Raw genomic sequence first — 24,390 nt, forward strand, 5'->3', positions numbered from 1 at the left:
AAGTACAACCAGCTGTATAGTATACGTATGCGTACACGCACCCTTGTGATAACAGTGCATTAAAAAAAATGCAAATCAAGGAGAGATTTAGCATCATAGCAGGTGCTGAATTGCTGACAAGGACACAATTGTAAAAGAAAAAACCTGCTGCACTGAGAATTGCAAACGGGACAACTAAGTTCTTTTTACTTTGCCTTTTTATTGCAATGTAATTCAAATGAATTGTCTTTATTGCTGTTGTTTTTCTCCCCCAGTCCCATTTTTTATGGTTGTATTGATTTTATTATCGGCTGTTTCTCCAACCCACACCGGGCTTGTAATAGTTTTATTTTGGAGATTGCTCCCAGCTACAAGGAAAATGTGAGGCCCAGGCTTCAATTGTTTTTTTTTACCCTGCCGTTGTGATGAACCTGAATGGAAAGTTTCGTAATGGAAAAGAAAAAAGAAACTGCTGGTGTGTGTCACCCTGCGTTACATTTGAAAGGCTTCACAGTAATTGCCTGAGTGCGGGGCAGGTCCTAGGCTGTGGAAATGTTATTACTGCTAAATACAAACCTTAACTATTTGCTGGACCTCAGAGAGTAAAGGGGAAACTAAACCCAATGTTTCTCTAAAATGAAATAAAACTGCACTTTGTTAAACTAAAAGCAAGGTTATAGTTTTAAATCGGCTGTAGTATCATTGAAATTCTCAAGATCATGAGTGAGTCTGACCTTCTGAAGAAAAGTACTTGACACCAACATCTAAATGCAGGTTGTGATGTGTAGTGATTAGAGGTACATCTCTAAATAAACTATTCAAGGCACAGAATATGACCTCGGTTTAAATAAGCCACAAAAAGCTTTTACATAGTGGTCTGGACAACAGAGAAGGGAGAGTTTACTCAAACAGGTCACACATCTGTTGGAATATGATTGAATGTTAATATTCAGCAGCTAATGAATGAGTCACTGCACATGATGCCAATTGATTTACTAATGCAAGCACACCTGCAATGCTGTGCTTCAACAAATACTTCATATGTTGCCAATCTAATATCCTGTTAATTGAAGTTATGATCAATGTTCCCCTTGCTGTTTTGGTGTATGTTCACCTCTCCCCAAATCATTTGAAATAGATTTGTTGCAACGTCTTTCACTTGTTAAGCGCAAATGCAGCTGCAGAGATAAGTCATGGGGATTTTGAAATAACAGTTTGTGTCAGCTGCTATAATGCCAGTGTCAAACTTCTCAAGGATACATAAGCCAACCTTCAAATGTACAAAGAGGCCATAGACACCTGAGAGTCAGTCTCAAAGTAAATGATATAAGAGGGTGTCAGGAAACGTCTACAATCATGACAACACGCCATCACTTTTCCTGCAGCAGTATAACTTGTAAACTGCAGTGCTATGCAACATTTCTGCAACCCTCCTGTTGGCACATACGCGCTTAGCTTTCTATCACTGATAAATGGTTGTGCCCTTGCAGGAAGGATGGACCTTACAGCTGGCCAAAGCAAGGTCAAACTCTCACTGTGTCCGTCCTTTTCTCCCAGAAGTGCTGCTGCAGTGGTCCTGGCATTTAGAGGGCAAGGGTGCATGAGATAATAACACTAGTGCACCAAGTCTGGAGTAAACAAGACATTGGTGCAGAAAAAAGAGATGCAACGTTCAAAATGATGAAATGAGATGCAACTGTCAGGATCACAAGTGTGTGTGTGACGGGGGTGTGGGGGACTGGGACTAGAACGAGTGCTGCTATGTCTCTTGATGCGCCAATCCCCGCTTTAAGATGCAAATGTATTCAACTCCTGACTGACAGCTCCTCATGCCATACGCTTCGAGACCTTCCGCCGAACGTGTTTCTCTCTGTGTGCTTTTTTTTTCTGCCTGTCTGTCTCCCAAATCCTATCTCTATCTCTGTCTGGGGAGCAAAGCAGCCTGTGTTGGCCAAGCACTCTGAGTGAAAATAGAAGCAATCATTTATTCATCGATTGAAACATCAGAGGACTAAGAGGTAGCGAGGGAGTGGGAGCAACAAAGAGCGGGAAAGATAGACTGGCTGGAGGATAAGAGAGGGGAAAAAAGGGCTGGGGAGGCGGTGAAGGAAATTGAGTTAAGATCAAAGAAGGAGAGAAAATTGTTGAGTGAACAAAAAGTGGACAATTTTGCATTGGTAAGAAGAGATCACAACGTACAAAAGGAATGTCAAGTGAGGCAAACACACAAAGGGTTCTTTCAAGTCTAATACTTTTAGATGGTGACATACAGTAAATGCCTCGCAGTTTAGAAGACTTGTTTAGCAACTGAAAGATTGTTTTTCTTGAAGAGACGTCATCTGAATATGAATCAATAGTGAAGGCAATGTTTTCAATTCTTTTTAGCAACCAATAAAACCTTAAAATATTTGATATTTATTGTTTGTCGAGGGGAAGGAACTTGATGGTAGGCAAATAATAACTCCATAAATTCAGACGCAGAAAATTAGCCCTCTGTGGAAACAAAGCTAAAGGATGCTATCGTTAGCCACTTTAAGCTAATGGCTATAGGGTTAGGGTTACTCTTTTTACACAAATTCTACAAAAGAACATCAGCTCTCTGCAATCTGAATGGCGGATGACACACAAGGTAGGAAATAGGAGCCTTAGCTTGGATGCTTAAGTGATCTCCATATGAACAACTTTTCACTAAGTGTGCAGTCACATGGCAGCTTGTAGCTTTTCTAAGGCAACAATCCGAGCAGCAGATTTCTCTGTTTTATTAACACGAATCATTAACTATCTCATCTTAGATACAACATTATGTCCAGCAAAGCGCAACAAGAGTGAAAAGCTTTTGTCCTCTGCAGGGTATACATTAAAACAGCATTATCCTTCACTAGCAGTGGGGGGAAACATGACATGAGACAGGATTATCCTCTATAAATAAAAAAAAGCTCTCCCTACTATAGGCGCATGAAGTGAGTTGAAGATAGGAGGACCAGGTTCCCAGGATACAATACTCGATACATTCTTTTTTGTTTTTTTTACTTCTGAGATGTGAGCTAGATCGATTCATCCCACACAGTCAAAATAAACAAATACAAAGACGCAAAACCAGTGCCAACAGTTATACAGTGATACAAGAACATTCTTAAGGAAAATAATTGCAAAGAAATTGAAAATAAACAAAACAACAAGGATATATAAAGAAGCAGGAGAAAAGTAAAGATCTTAGCAAATCCTCAAATCCCAAAGGTATTCCACCTTGTTCCCCTTCCCCTCCCTCCCCCTTTTTTTTAGTATCATACAGCAAAAGACATTCAGGAGAGCAGACCGGAGTGATCGAAAACACTCATGCAAAGAAAGCCTTTTTCACACATAGTCACTAACACAGGAAATTCATCTCAAACAACAGCGCTGTCAACAGTCAGTGCCTTCAGGTCTTTTAGTAGTTATTGTTGTTTGCTGTTTCTCTACAGACTTTTGATTTGCTACTGTACTTGATAAAAACGATATGACAGAGCTCACCCATTAGGCCATCAAGTCTTCTGACTAGACTGACCTCCCACCTTTCTGTCTGTCCATGGGACCCGGGGGGTCCAACAGTTTATTAACCACAGTCTTCGTTTCTGGACCCCCGTTGACCAAAATAAAGTTCAGCTGGGAGGATTTCTACAGAAGAGCCGGAGCCACAGGAATGAGCTTGAGTTGATACTCCAAAATATAAAAAAAAGGCGTGATGATATATTTTTTTGGCATCTGTTCTTATTCTTTTAAATCTGTTATATTAGTCTACTTTTACAATCATTTTCTATGAGGCAAATAATTAAAGAGTTTCATTCCAAAAGAAAATACCTCTAAGAAAATGATATAAAATAAAGTCTACTATGCTCAAAGTTATACTAAGACCTATATAAAACAGTCTTTTATTAACAATCACCTAGGATTTTGTGATATGAACTGATGAAGCAATTCTTTTTTGTAACACATTTTGGAATGAAACACTTTAATTTTACTTTTATTTTCAGTACATTCACTGTTGATGCAGTCTCTCAGTAAAAGTTATTTGCTATTATAAATAGAATGGTCTCGCCATAGTCTTTTTCTTTCGCAGGTATATTTTTTGTATATAGGGAGATCTCTACAAAGACAATATGTATTTATGTATGTAATCCATTTTTCCACAGTTACAGTTCTTCTGAGTTGATAACGTGGAACAGTGTGACATTGTAGAGAACCTGGTGGCCATTGTTCCAGGCATAGAGGGCTCGGTCACGCGGGTTGTAGTCCAGCATCGAGATATGCGAGTACTTATTCTGGAAGGCAATGTCGATGTACTCGTAAGTAGAAGAGTTGGTGGAGTAGGCGTAATACACCTTGGTGCCTCCAGAGTAGCCATTGGTGACGTAGAGCGTCCCACAGATCATAAAAGACTCGCCGGCACTCCTTTTGGGGTGGTTGGTGGTCCAGCTTTTGACGATCTGCAGCGTGCTGGGGTTCAGCTTGCTGAGGACGATGTTCCCCGCGTTCTGGTTGGTGGCGTAGACGGCCCACAGCCCCCCCTCGTCCGCCATCAGGTCGATGTCGGAGTGGCCGCCCCAGGCGTAGTGATACGCGTTGTTGAAGCCGGCGTAGTCGAGCTGCCGGGACTTGCTGATGGAGGAGGTGCGGAAGTCGAACTTGATGATGACGTGGCTCTGGAACTTATTGAAGTAGATGGAGCCGTTGTAGACCACCTGACCTGTTCCTGACCACGGGTGGGGCAGCCGGTGGGACGTGAAGTTATCCGATGTCATAAAGTCCTGCATCGACTTGTACTCCCGCACAAAGCGATTGTTGTGGTAGCCATCCATATACCAGACCTAGGCATCAGGAGGAGAGGAAGACAGACAAATGAACACCAAACACAGCAGCATCTCAGAGAGAAGAAGCTAAACTGCAGTTTGAGAAGTCTTTTTGGCTTTTTTCTAGCTGAGGGAACTGATGTACAACGTATTTAAATGGAAGCCATGATAAGAAGTTATTATTCTGAGGAAAGGTGCTTCAGTGTGTCCTTTCTTATCTCCTTGAGCGGAAGGTATACTGGACCACCCTTTACCAAAGAAAAGGAGATAATGCTATCCCAAAATTCCTTGCTGCAGCAAAATCTTATGTGACACCCCATTTGTAATCATATGTCTCTGCGGTTGAATCGTACTCTATCTATACATTTTAAAATTCTTCAAGGAGGAATGATTGTACGGCATTGAGGTTGTCAATGTACTCATTTTATAAGAGTTAAAAATACAGTTCCTTTATAAATAATAAATGAATGTAAGATCAGTCAGGTTCTTCTAAGACCTTTTCCGCCTTTATATCTTTCCTTCAACTCATGACGTTTTCCAACGAGGTCAATGAACAGTGGTTTAGAGAACACATAGCACGTATTCGACCACAGCCTTTGAATCCTCATCTTTTGTCAGTTTGCCTACATTGAATCTCCTTAGCAGAACACACACAGAATAAATCAAATCACACCCTCAACAAGCATCCCACTAAGGTTAATGCTGAGACTTCGTCGAGGAGCGGAGGAAGCTGGGATCCGGCAGCTTCTGAAAACAAACAGTCAGCATGACAGCCCCAGGGTGGCATGAGCCGGGCCCCGCAGGGATAATGCCCATCATTCCAGATAAAAGCCCCGTCTCAGCTGCTTCGACCCAGCTTCCTGTTGGCCCCTGCGGTGGTGGACAGAGCTCTTAGCCGGCAGCTGCTAGAAACTCAAACACTTCCTTAGTCTCAGAGGGACTATACTTTAGGGAGACACCTGAAACCCTTCCTCTACCTGGTTCCACGAGCTGCTGTGATTGACTACAAAAATTATTCGTATCAAGGAACCAGGTCTCCAAGGGCCCAGTGAAAAAAAGCCAAGGTATGGAAACCAAAAGATAAAAGGAAATGCAGCAGAACTGTCTGCTCCCGTCAATTATACTCGTACTCTTTTTGTTCTGCCTTTGATAACGCAGCACATCTTTCTTATGTTCAGTTCAAAATGTATTAGTTTCTACAAAATAAAGTAGCCTTCAAAGTATGCTAAATATAATCTTAGTCAGCAGTAAGCTTTGCACTAGCTGCGGAGGATCTTCTAAAATATACATATTTAACACCCCATGTTGTCATGACATTTAGCCTAAGGAAGCAAACTGCAAATTTACTCTACTGCTTCTGGTTTTGTTTTCTGTTTCCTCCCATTTGACATTAAGAGTTCTGTCTCTTATAAATGTGTCTCATACAGCTGCTGGACATGTAGATGACATACACTTTCCTTATTTCCAACTCCCCCCCTTCCCTTTCTTCTGCTTGGCATCTTCCCGTTAGGCCCCTCTAGATTTATCCCTGCCATTTCATTTGAATGAGTTTCGGTAATGGAAGCAGACCCTGTTATTGAGCTAACAGTTACACCACTCCGCAATCAGAGGGAAATCAGACGCAATCAGCTGATAAAAGGACAGTGACCAATTAACAAAGACCGTTATTAAATTCCACGGCGATGGTTGACCCTCACCTACGATCAAGGCCGACTCCTACTTAGAGTCAGAAAGCTGTTTGTGTTGCAGATCTGCAGGAGCTCGTCTCTTGGACAAACAGACCGTCATCAGGATCAAATGTTTACAGCCAGTGTGATTGTGTTCACTTTCTCGATGTGTGCTCGTTAAATGATGTCCTGCTGCAGCTCATGAGAGAATAATCTGCTGATAATTATTCACAATATCCCAAGCTCAAAGGTATATACTCAAATTGCTTGTGATGTTTGACCAACTGTTTGAAAAAACAATGATATTCAGTTTACTATCATTGTTTCTCAACCATTTTTCAAGACCTACTGACTTCAATTCTTTTTAACAATTCTATCAGTCGTTTATTACATATTGATATGCTTTTTGCTAGGATTAGGGTGAGGGTTGGGCTTGGGTGTCTCATCATTTATCCAATAACTATGTGGTAGCAAGTCATTTGTGATTTGACTTAAATCAAAATGTATGATTTCTTTAAATTAGTTGGGTACTCAACAACTTCTCTGTTTAGCCCCTGAAAAATGAAAAACAATATGCAAATAAACATGGCAATGAAACTTCCCCAGTTGAATACACGCATTAAGACAATTCATTTTGAATCAAACGGTTTCTAAAATGTTTCTGAAATAAAAACAAGGCATTGTATAATGTTATTGATAAATATTTTAATAAACGTCTGAATAAATAATAAACTAGTGGAGGAATTAAAAATAAAACTGCACATATAGGATTGACAAAGCTAGTTATTTGAAATCCTAAACGTGTATGTTTTCTTACTAGTGTTCTAAAGAAAATTCACTTTCCAGTGAATGAAAAGCGATGTTATTGCCAGATACGTCTTAGTAATCAGGACACAAGTAGCTTTGCAAAGGTTTTGCGTGATCAAAACAAAATAAAAAGTTACATTCATGATTTAAATCAGAAACCGTTCAATCAAAAATCGGTAAAGGGTGAAAATTCCATCTGAGCGTATGGTCTGATGCCCTGCTGCACATTAAACATTATATAAGGACATAACATTGTCTATACCCATTTATTGTGTGCTGTGAAACATACCCGCGTATCTCCTTCAGGGGCCAGAGGGTCGGTCATCCAGGAGCCGAACCTAGATCCAGACGTCTTGATGGTGATAGGATCACTGATGCCCGTCAGCTTGCCACATGCTGCAAGGGAAAGAAGTGAGACGGGAACATCCAGAGCAACGTCCAAGTGGGTATTTTATAAGTACTACCAGGGATTTACTTTTGTTTACTTTAAATCCAAATGAGTTCCCATGAATATTTTAAGAGTCCATGTCCAGCTTGCTACTTTTCTCTTTAAAAAGTGTGATGTTCTGTTCACAGGATGCTTATTATTCAGTTCACACATGCTAATGGATGTTTTACTCTCTGTGTGAGAACGTGAGAGTTAGAGGGAACATTAGAGGGAAGCTGTATTCTGCTTCAGTGTGCTGCTGCTTTAAAGCTGATGTCGTTTTAAAGTAGTGTTGATTGCGGCGATAATGTGAATTTGACCAAACTAAAACTATGCTTTGTTTCTCTTTTAGATTTCATGACACAACAAAACCCCAAAACACCACTACAGCAGTGGCGAACCGTCAGGGCCTTCAAGGTATTCAGAGAATACCCTGGAACACTGAGATAAAACAAAAAAAAATCGATTTAATTATATAAATAAAATGTATATAAAATGAATAAATGAGAATGGTATCCGTGTTGTTGATCTGTAATATTACAGTGTTACGTTGATTTGTTTGTCCTTCTCGGACCATGCACTACGCATTTCAGTGGTTTTGTGTTAGAAAATAAAGCAACCAATCAGATCTTGTTCTGGGTCTCTGGGTATATCCTTCAACCAAGGTATTCTACATCCTTGATCGAATGCCCTGGCCGTTGCACTGAATGAGAGCGTACGTTTGGACTGACAGTTCCAGGTGCTCTAGAAGGCCCGCTAGTTAACTGGCTCGAGACAGAGGATCTAGATTATAGATGAATGCCACGAAGCAATTCATGGCGTTTTATTGTTTTTAACGTTGAAATGACAAGTGCAACAGGTCAAGATGATGTTGTTGCGGAACTGTTGTGAGTACCCTTTTCAAGACGACAATTCAGTGAAAAGACGGACATTATAATGCCGCGGCGGGGGGGGGGCAGGTTTTGATAGACACGGTTCGCCACTGCACTACAGTATATCCATGTTGTGGCATAGGCAGTTTTTCATGGAGAAAAGTCAATTAGATGATTTGGACTGATCCATTTTATTCCATGAACCTAATGAGTCGTTCTCAAATGCTAAATTAAAGAGTGTGACGGTGGCTCACTTACAATTTCCATTAAAATCTTTCTCTGTGAAGCATCCATTTACCCCTCACTACAACATTCATCATCCCTCTGTGTTTGTATTATCTCTCTTGCTCTTTGTTGTTCTGAAATATCCTTTTAATTTGTCAACGTTCTTTTGTACTCTTATTTATTTATCTGTCTCCTTACCATCGTCTCATCCGGTCAAATCTACTTGTCTTACATAATGAAAACTGAGTATAATGAGTGTGTGTGTGTCTCCATGTGCAACATATGTCATGCCTGTGAGTGTGTGTGGGCATCACACCTCAGCATCGGGCTGAGAGACAAACACACGGTCACATGAGCAGCATCTACTATTCTAGTGGAGGCCTTACGTAACCCTCAGTGTGTTTTCAGAGCGCAGAAATACATTGGCCATGGATTAATTTTTTTATTTTCTCTAATCGTACCCTCTATCTTTAGATCAAACTATTGCAGGCTGCTGGGGAGCTTGTTGATGGATCTCAAGTCTCGAGATGCCCACAGGGTCTAATCCCCTTTTGGCCTGAATTCGCCTGCTCCCAAGCAGCGGGCAGAGCAAATGGAAAACTCAATGTCAAAGGGAGCTGGCATTACATATAACCTGAAATAAAAGGATTTATATATAGAATGAACACTGAATTCCTGAGGTGGATGAATATTTGTTTTATGTTCATGTAAATGTAGGTCTTGTTTGTTTTTTTTTGGTTGTCTTTTTGTATCAGTTATGGTAACATTGTACTCACCAAAGTAACTGATAAGATCTGGAACACTGCAACTCTAAATATATGATATGACTTAAAAACCTGATTATCTTAACCACTTTATTTGGAGGTAAAACCAACTAGGTACACCCGAAATATCAAAAGCAAACATTTTAATTAATCTTTGTTCGATGAAATCCAAATTCTGGTTATTTTTTGATTGTTAAAAAATTTCATAAAATACTGACAAACAGCCTAATGTCTTTAAATGTTGCAGTTCATTTGACCAACCGTACAAAACACAATGATATTTACTTTACTCCATCATCTTTACTCCATGACAACCAGTAGGTCAATGTATGGAAGTCAATCGATGACTGTTTGTGTAATAATTGTACCGTTCTTCTTCCTTTTCGTTTAAGTATATGTTTGCCTCTCCATAGTTAAGTTCAAATGCTCAAAAGCATAATTTTCTGACTGACTGATGGAGTTCACACATTATTTTGGCAAGGTTAAAACACTTTTGTTATTACACCTGAGAGATTTCTGTATTTCAATGTGCTCTACTCACTGGTTTGAAGTGGGTGGAGTTTAGCTGGTTCTGTCATGTAAATGTTATAAGCATATTTAGTCATGCATATGTAATGTTACAAATAAATAGTTATTGGGGTACTAAAACCTGTGTGAACGTCTTGTCTGACCACTGACTTATTTGTAGAGATGTTCCAAGATATCAGTAATTAAAAAGGACATTAGAAATGGTTGCCTTATAAAGACTGAGGGCTTTCGTAAAGAGGGAAATATTGATTGTGTGTCATGAGAATCTGGCTACAATATTATTCCTTGTCATTGTATTCTATGCAGAGAAAAGGGAAGGTAAGAAAGATGGCTGCAGAGGTGTTTATGTGCTGCCTTTCCTGCTCGATTCATCAGTGTTTTGGTGTGAGGGGACTGGATTTGCCTGAAGCTTTGTGCAGGGGCAGGACTCAGGCTGATTTATTTATTTGATTATTGCCCAGCAAGCTGGCACATCCCCTTGATCGATGGCCATTGTGTCCCAGCAGCCGGCGGCCTATTAGGCTCTCCGGCACAAAAAGATCTTGAAGGACAGCTCTGGAGGGACCTCAGTTTCTCTCTTTCACTTTCCCCGCTCGCCTTCACTTTATCACTCTTCCTCCTTCCCCTTTAACACCTTCCACCAATTCCTCCTGCCGCTGTATCTATTATTCAACACTGAAATATCGCTGGCCCTCTTTTATTTTCCTTTTTTTACCCTCCTCTGTTGTTGATCTTCTGATGCAAATTTGGCTAGTGACCTTCTCAAGATTAATCTCAATAAGGGGAGTGTAGTGGAGTGTATTTGTGTGCACTATGCATGAGTGCCTCTGTAATCGTGTGAGGATAAAAGGAATAACCACCCTCTGTTCTGCCTGAGCCAGTCCCTCGCTGGGTGACCTCACATTTATCTCATCTGATCTCACACACACACACACACACACTCCCACAGTTCCCCGCTCTCCTATCTTTTGGCAGCCTGACCACTGATGTGAGCAGCGACATGTGCATTTAACCGAGAGTGAAAACACAAAGAAATCTGAGGGTTACTGACAGCAGATGTGATGTTATAAGACAATTGTGTGTGCATACATTTAGATAACAATGACAGATGTAGTAAGTGCTAGTTGAGATTAGGGTATCTATTCTACACGCTTGAATCCAATTTCCGTGTCTCGATTGGCTTCACTAAATGAACAGTAGGCTTTGCAAGAATTTGCCCCGAATGTCTTTCGCTCATCTTGTACTGTGAATAATTTCAAACAGGGACACAATATACCCGTGATGAGCATCGTGTAAGTGTCTCTGCTCTTGTAATATATCTTAGTCACTGTAGTGTGGGTGTGCATCTATTAGCACTGTGGGCTGTGACAGAGGTGTGAAGTCGAAAGAAACTGAGACAGGGACTAAAATCAAAGATAACTTGCTGTCAGCAGCTCTCCTTTCTGTGGGCTTCCATTGCTGTGTGTGTGTGTGTGTGTGTGTGAAACTGTGTTAAACACCTCATACCTATTCCTGCATTTAAACACCCCATCTATTTTCTCACAGGGAGTGTGACGCTTCCAAAGATTGATGCAGACTTCCACATTGCAACACAATTTGATGAAGAGTTAAAAGGTGGGCCTTGTAGGACCGTCACTAAGGATTATTGTCGTCATTGATTTAGGATTTGATTTATCAACCATCATAAAATTGTGTGTGTGTATTCTGGTGTCACACTTTCTATAAGGTGGATGTCTGTAATGCATTATAAGCACATTCATTAGACATTATATTGTATTTATAAGGCTTATAAAACACATCATACATGTATATAATCCTTCATGACAATTTATAACAATGAAGTTTATGAAGTAATGTATATATAAAAGGTTTGGCATGGTGCTGACCCTAACCCTAATACAGATTTGACTTGCCTTTGATGATGATGAAAATTGTAAATATTTTAAATGTCGACACTTTACTTGGAGCCATCAAGTCCCTCTAAATGTGTAATAGTCTCATACAATTGCTAATAACCTTTAAAAGTGCTTTTAATTGAATTAAAAGCTCCTAAAAGGGTGGATGTTAGATATGATTATTTACCGTTATGATACATAGAGCAGTTCTGTTTTAGTCTTTATAGTCTTATGTAATGGTAGATCAAATGTTCTCAGTAAACGAAGACTCTGTTGTAACTTAAGTATAGATATAGGTATAAAGCACTATGAATGTTGAGCTTATAATACATTATGTCCAGTCATATTTAATACACCTTGTTATAAGTTGTCATGGTTGACTATAAACATTTTAATTAGATTTATTTATTTATAAAACCAAATACATTTCTTATAATGTATTATGAATGTGTTATATTGCTTTACACACATGCTCTTCAGAGGTGTAACCCAAAATCTTTATTAACTATTACATCTTCATTTTAAAGGGCTGGAACCCATACATGTTTTGATTGTTTAATTATGGTTAAGAGAAACTACCTAAGATGTTAACGTTATCTGGACGTAACTCCAGTTCTATGAGCACATGCATACTGTAGCTCTTAAATGGACTTTATTATTGGTTGAGTTGTAAAATGTTAGAGTATACCAATAACAGTTATTAGTTAGAAGGTGAGCTCGTACAAATAAACCATAGATTGAGAATGGCGGTTGTGTTATAAGTCTGCGTAAAGTGCATCTGAATGCTAGAGTATCTCAGCCACACTTAATGTTCCTGTGAAGTTCTGAATCGTGTGAATATGCCTGAGGATTTCTTTCTGTCCACTCACAATATGCTGTACTACATGTCCGTGGGTGTTTTGTGCATGCACATGTTTGAAGCAAAGTGTGTGCCAACAACTTTCTGTGCCTACCTAATTTTTGCATGCATGCTCGGAGTCTCTCCTCAAGATTTGACACTCTGTTGTGGAGCTCCTCGTAGTCATAGGCCCCCATCTCCTCCTGAAGTTCGCTTAGAACTGTCGTCAGATTCTGGACCTCCTCCTTAAACTGCAATACCAATTTGGCATCGGCTTTGTACTCCTCCAACACTGGTATCAACGGTCTAAGCTCCTCCATTTTCGCTTTTATGGCCTGAAAGGATTAGAATAAGCTCGGTTGAGTGTCATGCGTGACAAAAGTCCATAAAAGAAAAAGAAAAGAAAAAAAAAAACACCTGTCTGAACCTGGCTACTCTGACTCTATCCTGCCTCTTCACTGACCTGACCCCCGGTGTGTGTCTGTGTTCAGTGTTTGTGTGTGAACAGCTGTGTTTTGTCCGTGCAGGTGTGTGTCTGAGCAAACAAACCCGTAAAATATTCTCCGCCCGCTGGTACGAGCAGAGCAGGTGGCTCCGTCCCCTGGCAGTGACCAGCCGTTTAAAAAGCAAGCCCTCGGTACACCGACAACAATTGGGAAAGCTCTTTATTGGTCATCATCGTTTAAAATGCAACATAGTATTAAGGGTTACATGCTTTTACATGTCACACACAACAAAGTGTCTCGAATGTTACGTCTGTAGTTTTACGTATAGATTTGTTGAATAACCAAATATGCATAGACAAAAGCCAAAATTAAAAATAAAATAAATATAACAGCAATTATTAATAATTATAAAAAGAATAGTTATAACAAAATAATAAAAAAAAGTTTTTTTACGTTTGAAAAAAGCTTTAAAATGGAAAACTTTGACAGCAGTAACATGCAGGAAGAGATCAGTGGTGGGGTGGTCTGGGAGAAGGGTGGGGTTTCTTAGTCTTAATGGTGCTAAAGGTAAATTAACTGTTTGACGCCCAAATGCTCTCAGTACTGTGGCCCAGTTCAGGGGAATCTGGAATTGACCTGCCTCTTCTTCCCTGTGGCTCTCTTTACATGTCTTAAAGTTAGCCCTGCAAGCAAGAAAATGACAGACTGTTGACAGGAGCTTGAGCTTGCTAACCTTGCTAACAAGACACACAAACGAACGCACGCACACATACAGTATTATGCACGTAGACATGTTACAGAGAATTGCACACATGCACTGAATGTGGCAATGGTTGCATGAGGTTTTCCAAGATGCGTTGATGATAACACAAATGTTTTCTGTGCAGGTGAGATGATGCTAACACTGAGGCGTGCTAATGGTGAGAAAACAGGGAAACTGGAAAAATGCATTCATGTGATTAGCAGAAAGAGGGCTGGGTATCAAACCGCAATGCATTTTTGGTACAAAGAGTAACAGAAACGTTGCAGTATTTAAAGGTTAAATATCTAATGTCTCGTGGAATTGGTACCCTTGTTACTTATTCTTTGATTTTGAAAGTTCTTGTACGGCTGCTTGTATTTGGAAAACATTCAATAACTTCAATAATGAAAAGCTGTAACAATTAGTCGATTATGCCATTACAAATGGAAGCCAGATAATCGTCAACAATTTTTGAAACTTGGTTGACTGTTTAAGTCATTCAAACAAAAGTGCCCCAAGTTACGCAATGAATGCTCGTCGATTGTGGAGGTTTTTTTGGGCTTTGTTCAGAGAAACCAAATAATTTGCTGAAGTCACCCTGTGCATTTAAAAATAATTACTGTTATTTTTGAATATTTGTAAGGGTCAACGAGTCAAGAAATCATCTATGACATCCTGCATATTGTTAAGTATTTGTGGTCCTAATTGGATTTTCTTTTTGGATTGTAAGAGAGACGGAGGCAAATCAGTAGGTTTCAGAACATTACAAATGATACCCACCCTACCTGCAAAACAGCTTTATACTATTTTTGATTGGACAGTAAACCCTTCAAGAAAAAAAGGGTTTAGTGTCTACTCTTAAATCAGATTAGATTACGGATGGGTCTCCCATGTGCAGATGTCTTGTTGGTACAACATTTCACCAATATCGATTAATTTAGTTTTATTAAAAATCCTTATTTCCAAGTTGATTTAGAACTCCATCACATTGTTTTCAGAAGAGAGTTAGTGAGAAATAAGGATATTAATTATTTAGAGTTACAATTATTGAATCTCTTGTGTTGTGCATGCATTATGAATTTCTTGGTATGGTGGTATGTTGAGTCCATTTTGAAACATCTCCACAGTGGGAACACACAAACACAGAATGGGTAAGGGGCTACAGAGCAGCTATGAAATAATGATGGTTGGGTCAATGGCTGAAGATCTGTCTGCGTACCTTGAATTGCTTGGCGATGTTCTGCTTGTGGTTCTCCTCCACCTGCCTGAACTTGGTCTCCAGACCGCGGAGCTGAACCTCCATCTTCTCCACATACTGCAGGTCCCTCTGGGTTCGCTGATCCAGGACCTGGATGGACTGGGTCATGTTCTGGACCTGGAGCCAGGTGGACACATTGGACTGAGTTATGAGAAAAATCTCTATGTATCACAGTTAATAAAGCAATGAGCATGAGATGCAGATCAAATGAAACAGACGGTCATTATGTTGTTTTGGCTTGGCGTTCTTCCTCCAGTGACTCACAAACTCCGACATTAGGCCAACTAGGCAGGGGCCTCAGACACATGGTGGAAGTGTAGAATGCATACAGTTAAGACATTTGGTTTCTCCAAAACTGTTTTGGTCCAGAATACAAGATACTTGGCAAATCTTCTATCATTCAGTTAATATCTGTTGATATCTGTATCTTTTGGGTGAATCATCTAGTATTTGGAGATTAACTCGATCTTTTGGTACAATGTCTTTTTACCTCTGCCAAAAGGATCTGTATTTTTCTTGTTTGGTGTGTTTGGCTGTTTGTCTGTCAGCTGGATCTTGGAAGATCTACTACCAGGTGTTAATGAAACTTGGAGGAAAAGTGTTGCATGGATCAAGGATAAACCCATTACATTTTGGAGAAGATCCAAATCACTGGGCGGGTACACATTTGAAATTGAATGACCATCGCGAGGCATTTGTGCTACATTCATGTGGTGCTGGAATAATCACAGAAATGTGTTTGCATGTGTTGTAAATACTCAATAAAAAACAACATATTTTTCTTCTGATCGTTCATGTTGTTTCCATGTTAAAAAAAATAAAAAAGCATATTTCCACACTGGGGTAAAATGGAAACAACTTGCTAACTGGGAAAATGGGAGCATCAGAGGAGCACATGAATGCACATTGTTCTTGGCAAAGGTCTGTGTTCTCCAATCGCGTCCTAGTTTCAAAAAGGTTTTCTTTTTGTGTAAATGGGTTAGCCTTATCTTCCAGTTTATGTGCATTGAGGCAGGTTGCGTCATTAGATGTGTTGTTTTGGATGTTTGCAGTTACAATAGAAACTCACAGGGAGAGAGAGGCCTCCCATGATGCATGTCGGGTTTCTAGGGAGCTCATTAGAGCATGATTCCTATTCTTATCCGACGGTGACACTGGTGAGCTCGTGTGTGTGCGCACATGTCTTGGCGTTTGAAGAATTGTTGGTAAAAGCAGTGAAGGTGGCCACTCTGGGTATTGTATGACTTTGATTTCTGTGGCCATGAGTTGCCGAGGAGCTAAGCGGTAATTACCTTTTCTAACAGCTGCCTCAGTTGTTTGGTGCGCGCATCCCGAGAACACATGGACTGCTGGGGCGCCACCACAGTGCAGACACACCTTCCCTCACTATCTTGGGCTGAACTGTACACCTGCCACGAATCCTCTGGGTTCGCTGGCAACACCTGCAGACAAGGGAGTGATTAAACAGAAAGGAACATAATCAAAAAAAACTCTCACTAAAACAGAAAAAGGTAAAAAAAATACATCCTTGCTTTAATAAAGGAAATTGCAAAGGTCACTTTGCTGCTATTTGTCCATTAAGTAAAGTGCGGTGCTAAAGCTGCATTGCATTTATCTCCATCTGGATGCCCCACACTACCAGGCTCCACCCGTTTTGCACCACACAGAGTATTCTGAAGCGACACAAAGGGAACATGCAGCCAGTCGAAACAGCGGAGGCTACTACCATTATTCAGTGGGCTGTGTAAAAGCTCTGTGTGTAAAGAGGGGTGTGAACGACGTCAGACAGAGTTTTCTCCAGTGTGAGTAACCTGCTGATCAGTTAAGATTGACTGAGTGACATTTAGAAAAATATATTCATCACTGCTGCAGCGCTTAAAAAATTACAGGACAGAGGTGCTGATTGAGTCAATTAGAAAGAAGGAGTGACTTGACAAAATCTAAAAAGAGCAATAACGGCTGACAGTCAGCTGCAACGCTTTCTACCAAAGGATGCGCTGACAGGACAAAGAAAAATCACTTTGAAGCTCCTGCATAGATATCACTCAATACTCTTTGACTGGCTGCTGACAAAAATGATTAGAAATAACTCACATGTCATGTAAAAATGCTTCAATCTTCTCAAAATGAAACACCTCATTCAGGATGCAATATCAGTTCACAGTTTTATTACTATCTACTTGCCTTCAACATCCATTGTTCTAAATTCCAGTGCAAACCTTCACCTGACAGATCTCTCACACTATTATCCTTGCACAAAGACAGCTGTGGATATGCCGGGAGCCTCATAGAGAAACAAAGAAACGCTTCTTCTTGACTCTATAACAGACCCTAGCTTTGAACGCCTCTCTCATTCACACAGGCTGTGGAAGAAAGAATGAGGACTACCTATTATTTAGACGGGGAAAAAAAGACCGCCTTGACATTTTTTCACATCAATCGCCTTATGTGCCCCCGTGGATCTCTTATTCTTATCAATACCAGAGAAGGAAAAAAGACAGATAACTTTCCACTTAGTGCTCATATCGACAAGGACATCAGCCCAGTGGCATTGGAGCCACATCAAATCCATTTCTATGATGCCTCTCCAAGTATTTTTTTTTACTTCTGCATGCTTCTTGCAACACATGACATATTTTTCTCCTCTTATTAATGAACCAAAGTGCACATGTGTTGCATATCTCTTATTGGAATCTAATTGCAACATTCATTCAGGAAATACCCAACCAGCTGCAGGACACACGCCAAACTTGCGCACTTACTCCTGTACTCCGGTCTGGATACCCTCCCTGTGCTGCCGTGAGCTTGGTAGTATTGAGCCCCACCAAAGAGGGGAGGGTCTGCGACATCCAGTTGGTGATCATCGCCATGGTGCTGAGCACGACGCCGATCTTCAACAAAGGCAACGACATCTTTGCACGTTAATTTGACTTTTTTTTCAAGCCGTCTTCATTCTACAGACTCCGGTGAGAAACAAATCATGGTGCCCAGTGCGGCTTGCTGTTTCACCCGGGACTCCGGCTCGGCTGGTCTTTTTTTGGACATCTCCAACAAAGCACGCCAGTGGGACGCGAGAGAAACGACCTGCGTGGAGGTGTTGGGACGGGGACTAAAACTTCAGCACTTGCTCCAGAAAAAGAAAGGAAAAAATCAGCTGCAGGAAACGTCCTCTGAATAGCTCCTCTGCCTGCGTTGTGTCCCGCACACTGCTGCCTCTCCGGTTCTCCGTTACTATGTCGTTCACGCCCGACGGTCCGCCTCCTGCCTTGGTGCGCTCTGTGATTAAGTGCCACTGACTACTCACAAAGGCGGCTCCAAATGGATGAGAGGGAGGAAAAGGGGGAGGTACTACGGATCTATCTATATCGCCAGACGCAATGATGTCAGCCAGGTTTGGGTCTGTTCGTGGTAAATTCTGGGATTGCGCGTGATTCACCCACAGCCGCCTGACACCGACTGTCCCCTGGGGGAGTGACAATGAGCATTGCGGCTGGGGTCGTCCCACACTGAAGCCCAGGGTTATTATTTATAACGGACAGTGACATGTATTTATGCACTGCCCCGAGAAGGACATGGGACTCTCTGTCATAGCTCCGGATCAATGCATGCAGCTCAAACTCGTTGACACTAAACTGCAGTGTGTGACAGTGCACGGTGCACACGTCAAAATGCACACACAGTTGTGCAGAATCTCGCATTTCAATGACAGAGGGGTGTGAGGGCTCGGGTTATGTTTTATTGATGGGATACCCGATGCCTTCTGCTCAAACTGAGAGAGAGCTTTCTATTTGTGAGACTCTGGCGCCATCGTGTAGCTGATTTTGGTGTTGCTGCAATCTCAGTAAACTGATTTTAAAATGCAAGGAACAGCACAAAATATACACAAATATGATAAATTACTCCAGAAAATAACTAAAACAAGAGCACTTGACGATTTCCATTTGTGTAACATTCTATATCATGTTTATGCACAAAATTCATTTTTAAAAGACTAAAAATTGGGTTTGTGCAATGCCAATGCAGTTAAATGATGCATACTTGGGTATATCTGAGACGTTACAAATCATTTATATCCACAGACGGGGTCATCAGCAGGCATAGGGGCTAATGCTCCAGATCACGGGCTAAATTGCCGCCCTGCATGATGCATGAAGTCCCCAGATCCAGGAGTGGCTCTGTGTCCACAGCTATTTCTGTCCGCTCCATAATGCATTTCTCTGGTAAACTGAAAGATGGAGGAGTGTTTGCACTCACTGCACCGCCATAACTCTTCCTCGTCTCTTTCCCTCTCTTATCTCTCCCACTTCTTTATGACCTTTGAGGTGAAGGCTCACATAGTGATGGCTCCACAGATTAGTCCAAAGTATCGGCAGGGGTCAGCTCACCGCGGCGCTGCTGTCTAGAGTCCAGTCAAGTCTTCCTGTTTAATACAGGCCGTTCATTGCAGAGCAGTGGCCTTTAATGCCCTTATGTGTAAAGGGTACAGCTAGTTTTCTGCTGTGGATAACATTTGTTTTTAACAGAGGTGGAACAAATGATCCCCACCTCTGATATAAAGTCAGTGTCTCACATCATCAGTAGGAACACCTCAAGTGCACTAATAAAAGACACTTGATTCAATAAAAAAAATCAATTAACTAATCTATCATCCGATGGAGTAATCAAGAGGGTTGTCGAATAAAACCACTCATTAGAATTGCACTACAACGCTTATAATTCTGTAAACTGGATCATAGATTTGATACAGTTTGATACAGTTTGAGATAACAGCCCTGCATAAATTAGACTGTGAAAAACAGGTGTTGATTATAATAATGCATATACAATCTGGAGAATGTAACTTGTGGAGTGTTGCTGTAACCTGAAGGTCTATCTTCAAAAAATGCAACTTCAAAATAAAAGCAAGAATCAAAAAGACACTGGATTCTACCTACCAGCTATTTTAATGTCTGTCAAACTGAGATATTTTTCAAGAATGTTTTGGATTCTGGCCTTGGATTTTTTATCCAACTGTTAATATATTTTTCTTGGATGTGCACCTATTTATTTACCTTATAGCACACAAATGTCAGGTAGGTGAAAGGTGTAAAACAGGCAGGCACATATTTATTATATTTTACATAAATATATCTTTAAAAAGCTTCAAAAAATGGTGTTTCTGACAGGGCTATTGTTCTCCATTGCATTATATTTAACAGGTTTTTGGAATGTATGTATTTAGTACAATCATAAAACCGAAACAGTGTATCCAGTGAAAAACATTTTCACAAAGCAGCAAAGAATCACGTTTCTAGCCCACAAGTGAACTACAAAACGCAGCCTATCTCTACTCCTCTTCTGCTCGCCTTCTCTCTCCCCACTTGCTTCATCGTTCTACCAACCTTACTGAATAATAAATAGCTTCAGCCCCAGCTGCCATGCGTTTTGCAATTCAGCTCAACTCCATCTCAGCTTCTCACATAAAACAGGATTGATTCTTCTGTTTTCTAAAATTAAAATTCTAAACTGTTCCCAAAAATGTCCTTTAGCTGGGCCCTCATACTTTCAACTTGAGATGCGCACGTGTTGGCAAAGCAGATTAAGTTATTTCCAGGGAATTAATTAGAAGCTATTTTTTTTTATCTTAACTTAATCATGCATGCATTGAAACCCTGACCACGTGCGGGTGTTTTATAGTTATGCTTTGCATGATGATGGTTTGAGCTATGGCATGTGGGTTACATGGTGTCAAAGGGCCGGCTATCGCAGCCCCATCTGTGTTATCAGGTGTCAGTTAGCTGCTTTAGGATGTGGGCCTGGAGCCATGGGGGAGCCACTAGGTGAGGAATAGATGCCCATCTGCTTACTATTCTTCTCTGTGTGAACTGCCGGCAGCCGCCAAATCCTTCAGCGGAGGGGATACAGGTGAATAAATGCGGGTGGAATTAAAGAGGAGAGTGTGCCACTAATCAGGCCCCTCCTTGCTCCCTCAGCCAGATGTTAAGAAAACACTCTCAGCTCCCCCCACGCAGTCTGAAACTGTGTGAGACTTTTGAAGCAAGGTGGTTAGCACGGTCGTTGTTCACCATCAAAGGTCGAGGCCATGCTGCCCGGAAAGCTTTTTTCCTCTCCTTGTGAGTAATATGGCATTAAAAGGCTCTCTGGCTACACCTCTCACTTTTTATATCTGTCTTCCAGCTGAGAATGGAGAGGCCTGGCCCTCCTACAGTGAGATGTACTGTAGGTTTCTATAGCAGGGGGCTGTATAAATAGAGCCTGTCAGAGTCTCTTGTGTTTCTGTTCTCTTGGAGGGAGCAGACAGGCGAGGCTGTGGACTTGTATCGACTTACCTTCAAACAGAAGACACAGACCATGAGAGAAACCGTGTCGTTGTAACGTGGGACCCTGACCGTGCCGGACCCGAGCCCTGACTGTCATGAAACCCGAAATGAAACACGCTCTCTTTTCCTCCTTCCTCTGACTGATGGCTTCCATCAATCAGTGCAAATAGCCCCATTGTTCCATTGTGTCAGCATTTGTGTGCACTCTGCTGCTGCACTCTATATGTCCAGTTCAGATTACAGGCTTACACATTACAGGCTTCAAAACGCAGCATTAATAACAACTGTGTAATTCCACATGAATGTTGTTGAATACAAAATGTTCCCCTCTCAGCACACTGACATTTATCATACATTTACTGGGATCAATTGCTAGCATTTTTGTGTCAAGGCAAAACAAATGACATCAATATTTGTGTCACACATTGGTTATCAGGGCCAGGAGGATTTGCAGGCAGTTACCCGCTTCCAACACATGTTATGGAGTTTGTCACTTGGAGAAGAGTACATTACAGATACTCTGGGAACAGAGATTCATTTACTGATAGTACCTCTCTGGCACATTTTATTTTTTGTAGGCTCCAATTACCAACCACAATTGGATTCACACAAGAGTGAAGCCCATGAAATATGACTCTCTGCTGAAGCAAGGGGCAATTAAATCATCACATTCTTCAATCCGGTGATGGCAGGGCCTTGTAATAGCCTAAATAAGTTCCCTCCTTCACTCTCTTCCACACCATGATGCTGTCTGTGAGAATTGATAAAGGCAACAGTTTAATGCAACAGTAACTATTATTTCTGCCAATTGGCCTTTAGCAGGAAATAATTCCAGAAAGCATCACATCTTTATCGACCAGTGAATTAGTTTACTGCTGCTGAGCTGGGTGGCTTTACATTGTTGGACCAAATGTTCTTCTCCCCCCTCACATAAATCACAGTGTGGTCATTGAGTATGCTCAAAACACCTTCTTTGAGGCATTGTGGAACCATGATATCAGAAAGACATCCCATTATTCAACAATGGCCTTTTTGTAGAAAGCTACAGGCATCATATTGTATCAGAACAGCCCTGCAGTTGATTAATCGACCGTGGTTTTCTAATAAGGAAATTGACAGATCCTTTCACAATTCCCCCTATATCTGTCACCCCGGTGGAGGGGAAAGCCTACCTGTTTATCTACCTTCAAACACAATGTATCCACATCATGTAATCCCACCCGTTAATCTGTTTAAACGGGGGTAGAGGGCTAATTCACCGGGGCTCTTTATGCGAGGTAACAGGGTAATCTCCCGGCGTATCTGAAAGCCAATTAACCGCAGATTACTTTATTTTCTTAATACAGGAAAATGGCGTTAAAGAAACCTACTTGGGTGAGTTCTGTGCCCATGAAGATGAGGAGAATCAGAGTCATGAGCTTGTTTGCAGGCTGCATCTCTTGCCTCCGGTGTGTGAGGACCAGCGGTCTCACATGCAGATCGAGTCCCGTCGCGTCCCCCCGCACAGCAGTCCTGTCCTCCCGGCGTTGCGAGTCGCTCGATTTTCTCTTTTTCTCCTAAGTATTTTTTCCCTCAGCAACCCAGGAGCAGAAAGCGACAGCTGTGTTTCACGGAATCGTCTCTGTGCATATTCATTTTATATCGGGAGCTTGTGTTCGGTGCCTCTCCCCTCTCGCGCTCTTCTTCGTGGCCGTACTTATTTATCGCTGCGACGGACTGTGCTGAGCATCGGGATGAAGCCGCGCTAACACTGTGCTATACACTGCTGTGAACCTTCACTCTGATATTGCCAAAAGTTTACCTCCCCGCCTCAAGCTGCCGTATAATTTCTCGATGAAAAAATGAGAGTGACGGCGCTGTACATGGAGCTGAAAGCGGAAGTTGCATCGCCAAGAGAGGGAGATTTAAATTGGCATGCAGACAGGAGGGGACATGCATGATACACCCCACATCCTAATTGGCTCATGCACACTGTAGGCCTACTGTATGCACATAATGATGCAATTAATATATCCTTATTCCTTTCAGAATTATCTAGAATAGACTGCTCCCCTTACATTTTTAGCATCTTTAAAACAATGCAATTTATGTGGATAAATTCCGTTTTTTTTCGAGGGTTTTGAGAATTGTTTTTGAAAAAGGACAATAACAAAATCAGCAGTAGTAGAAGTTTACATGTTATTTAACAAAAAAGTGATAAAAAACTATAAAAACACTCATTTGCAGGGGAAAGTGACTCTTAACCTAACTTTGGTATATGAGATAATAATTTGTTATTTTTCATATCATCCTGATCTATGTTTATAATAAATACGGTACCACTTTACAATAAGACTACCCTTATAAAGGGTTTACGGATAGTTTGTAATTGATTTATTAATTAGGTTGTGAACATACTATAAATCATTAATAAGCTTTTATAAGACATGGCAACTGGGACCGGTTGCTTGCCAAATAGTGAGCCCACATTTATCTGTACTGCTAAGCCTTATATTGGCTACTTAGCTTACTTCGTCTTCTTCATCAGCCAGCATCCTTGGTATCTGTTGTTCACTGAGTTGATTCCCCCCTTCCATCTTGATGTTTCTTGGCATCTCTTATGACCATTTATTTATGAGTTACTAACATTTATAACTGCCAAAAGGGAGCCTTATTTTAAAGTGTAAAACACATTCCCATTTATTAATGAGTTACTACCATTTATAATTGGTAAAAGGGAGCCTTATTGTAAAGTGTGAAACACATCACCATCTATTGATGAGTCACTAACATTTATAACTACTGAAAGGTGCGTTG

General features: G+C 41.0%; 1 protein-coding gene across 3 annotated transcripts; it reads right to left on the bottom strand.

Annotated features, from left to right (window-relative positions):
• Nucleotides 1–1,948: 1,948 nt before the first annotated feature.
• LOC104950914 (noelin) lies at nt 1,949–23,478 on the bottom strand. 3 transcript variants are annotated; one of them, XM_010777512.1, is made up of 6 exons: nt 18,037–18,652; nt 16,567–16,716; nt 15,236–15,391; nt 12,944–13,163; nt 7,569–7,675; nt 1,949–4,823 (listed from the first exon to the last, which is right to left on the bottom strand). In XM_010777512.1, exons 1-6 carry the CDS (start codon nt 18,184–18,186, stop codon nt 4,149–4,151), a joined length of 1,458 nt encoding a protein of 485 aa, XP_010775814.1. In that variant the 5' UTR covers nt 18,187–18,652; the 3' UTR covers nt 1,949–4,148. The 3 variants fall into 3 exon arrangements, with proteins under 3 accessions (XP_010775814.1, XP_010775815.1, XP_010775816.1); XM_010777513.1 differs by lacking the exon at nt 18,037–18,652 and adding an exon at nt 22,965–23,478 and having other exon boundaries at nt 1,954–4,823; XM_010777514.1 differs by lacking the exons at nt 1,949–4,823; nt 7,569–7,675; nt 12,944–13,163; nt 18,037–18,652 and adding exons at nt 13,476–13,957; nt 22,965–23,453.
• Nucleotides 23,479–24,390: the final 912 nt, after the last annotated feature.

Source organism: Notothenia coriiceps, unplaced genomic scaffold (genome assembly GCF_000735185.1).
Source record: "Notothenia coriiceps isolate Sejong01 unplaced genomic scaffold, NC01 NC01_scaffold00018249, whole genome shotgun sequence".
In the NCBI taxonomy this organism is placed as follows: domain Eukaryota; kingdom Metazoa; phylum Chordata; class Actinopteri; order Perciformes; family Nototheniidae; genus Notothenia; species Notothenia coriiceps.

Coding starts and splice junctions, on each gene's coding strand:
- LOC104950914 (XM_010777512.1), bottom strand. CDS start 18,186: ATGTCGTTGCCTTTGTTGAAGATCGGCGTCGTGCTCAGCACCATGGCG. Junction 7,676..12,943: donor AGCATGCATGCAAAAATTAG/GTAGGCACAGAA, acceptor TTTCCCTTGCAG/CATGTGGCAAGCTGACGGGC. Junction 4,824..7,568: donor CCCCTGAAGGAGATACGCGG/GTATGTTTCACA, acceptor CCTGATGCCTAG/GTCTGGTATATGGATGGCTA.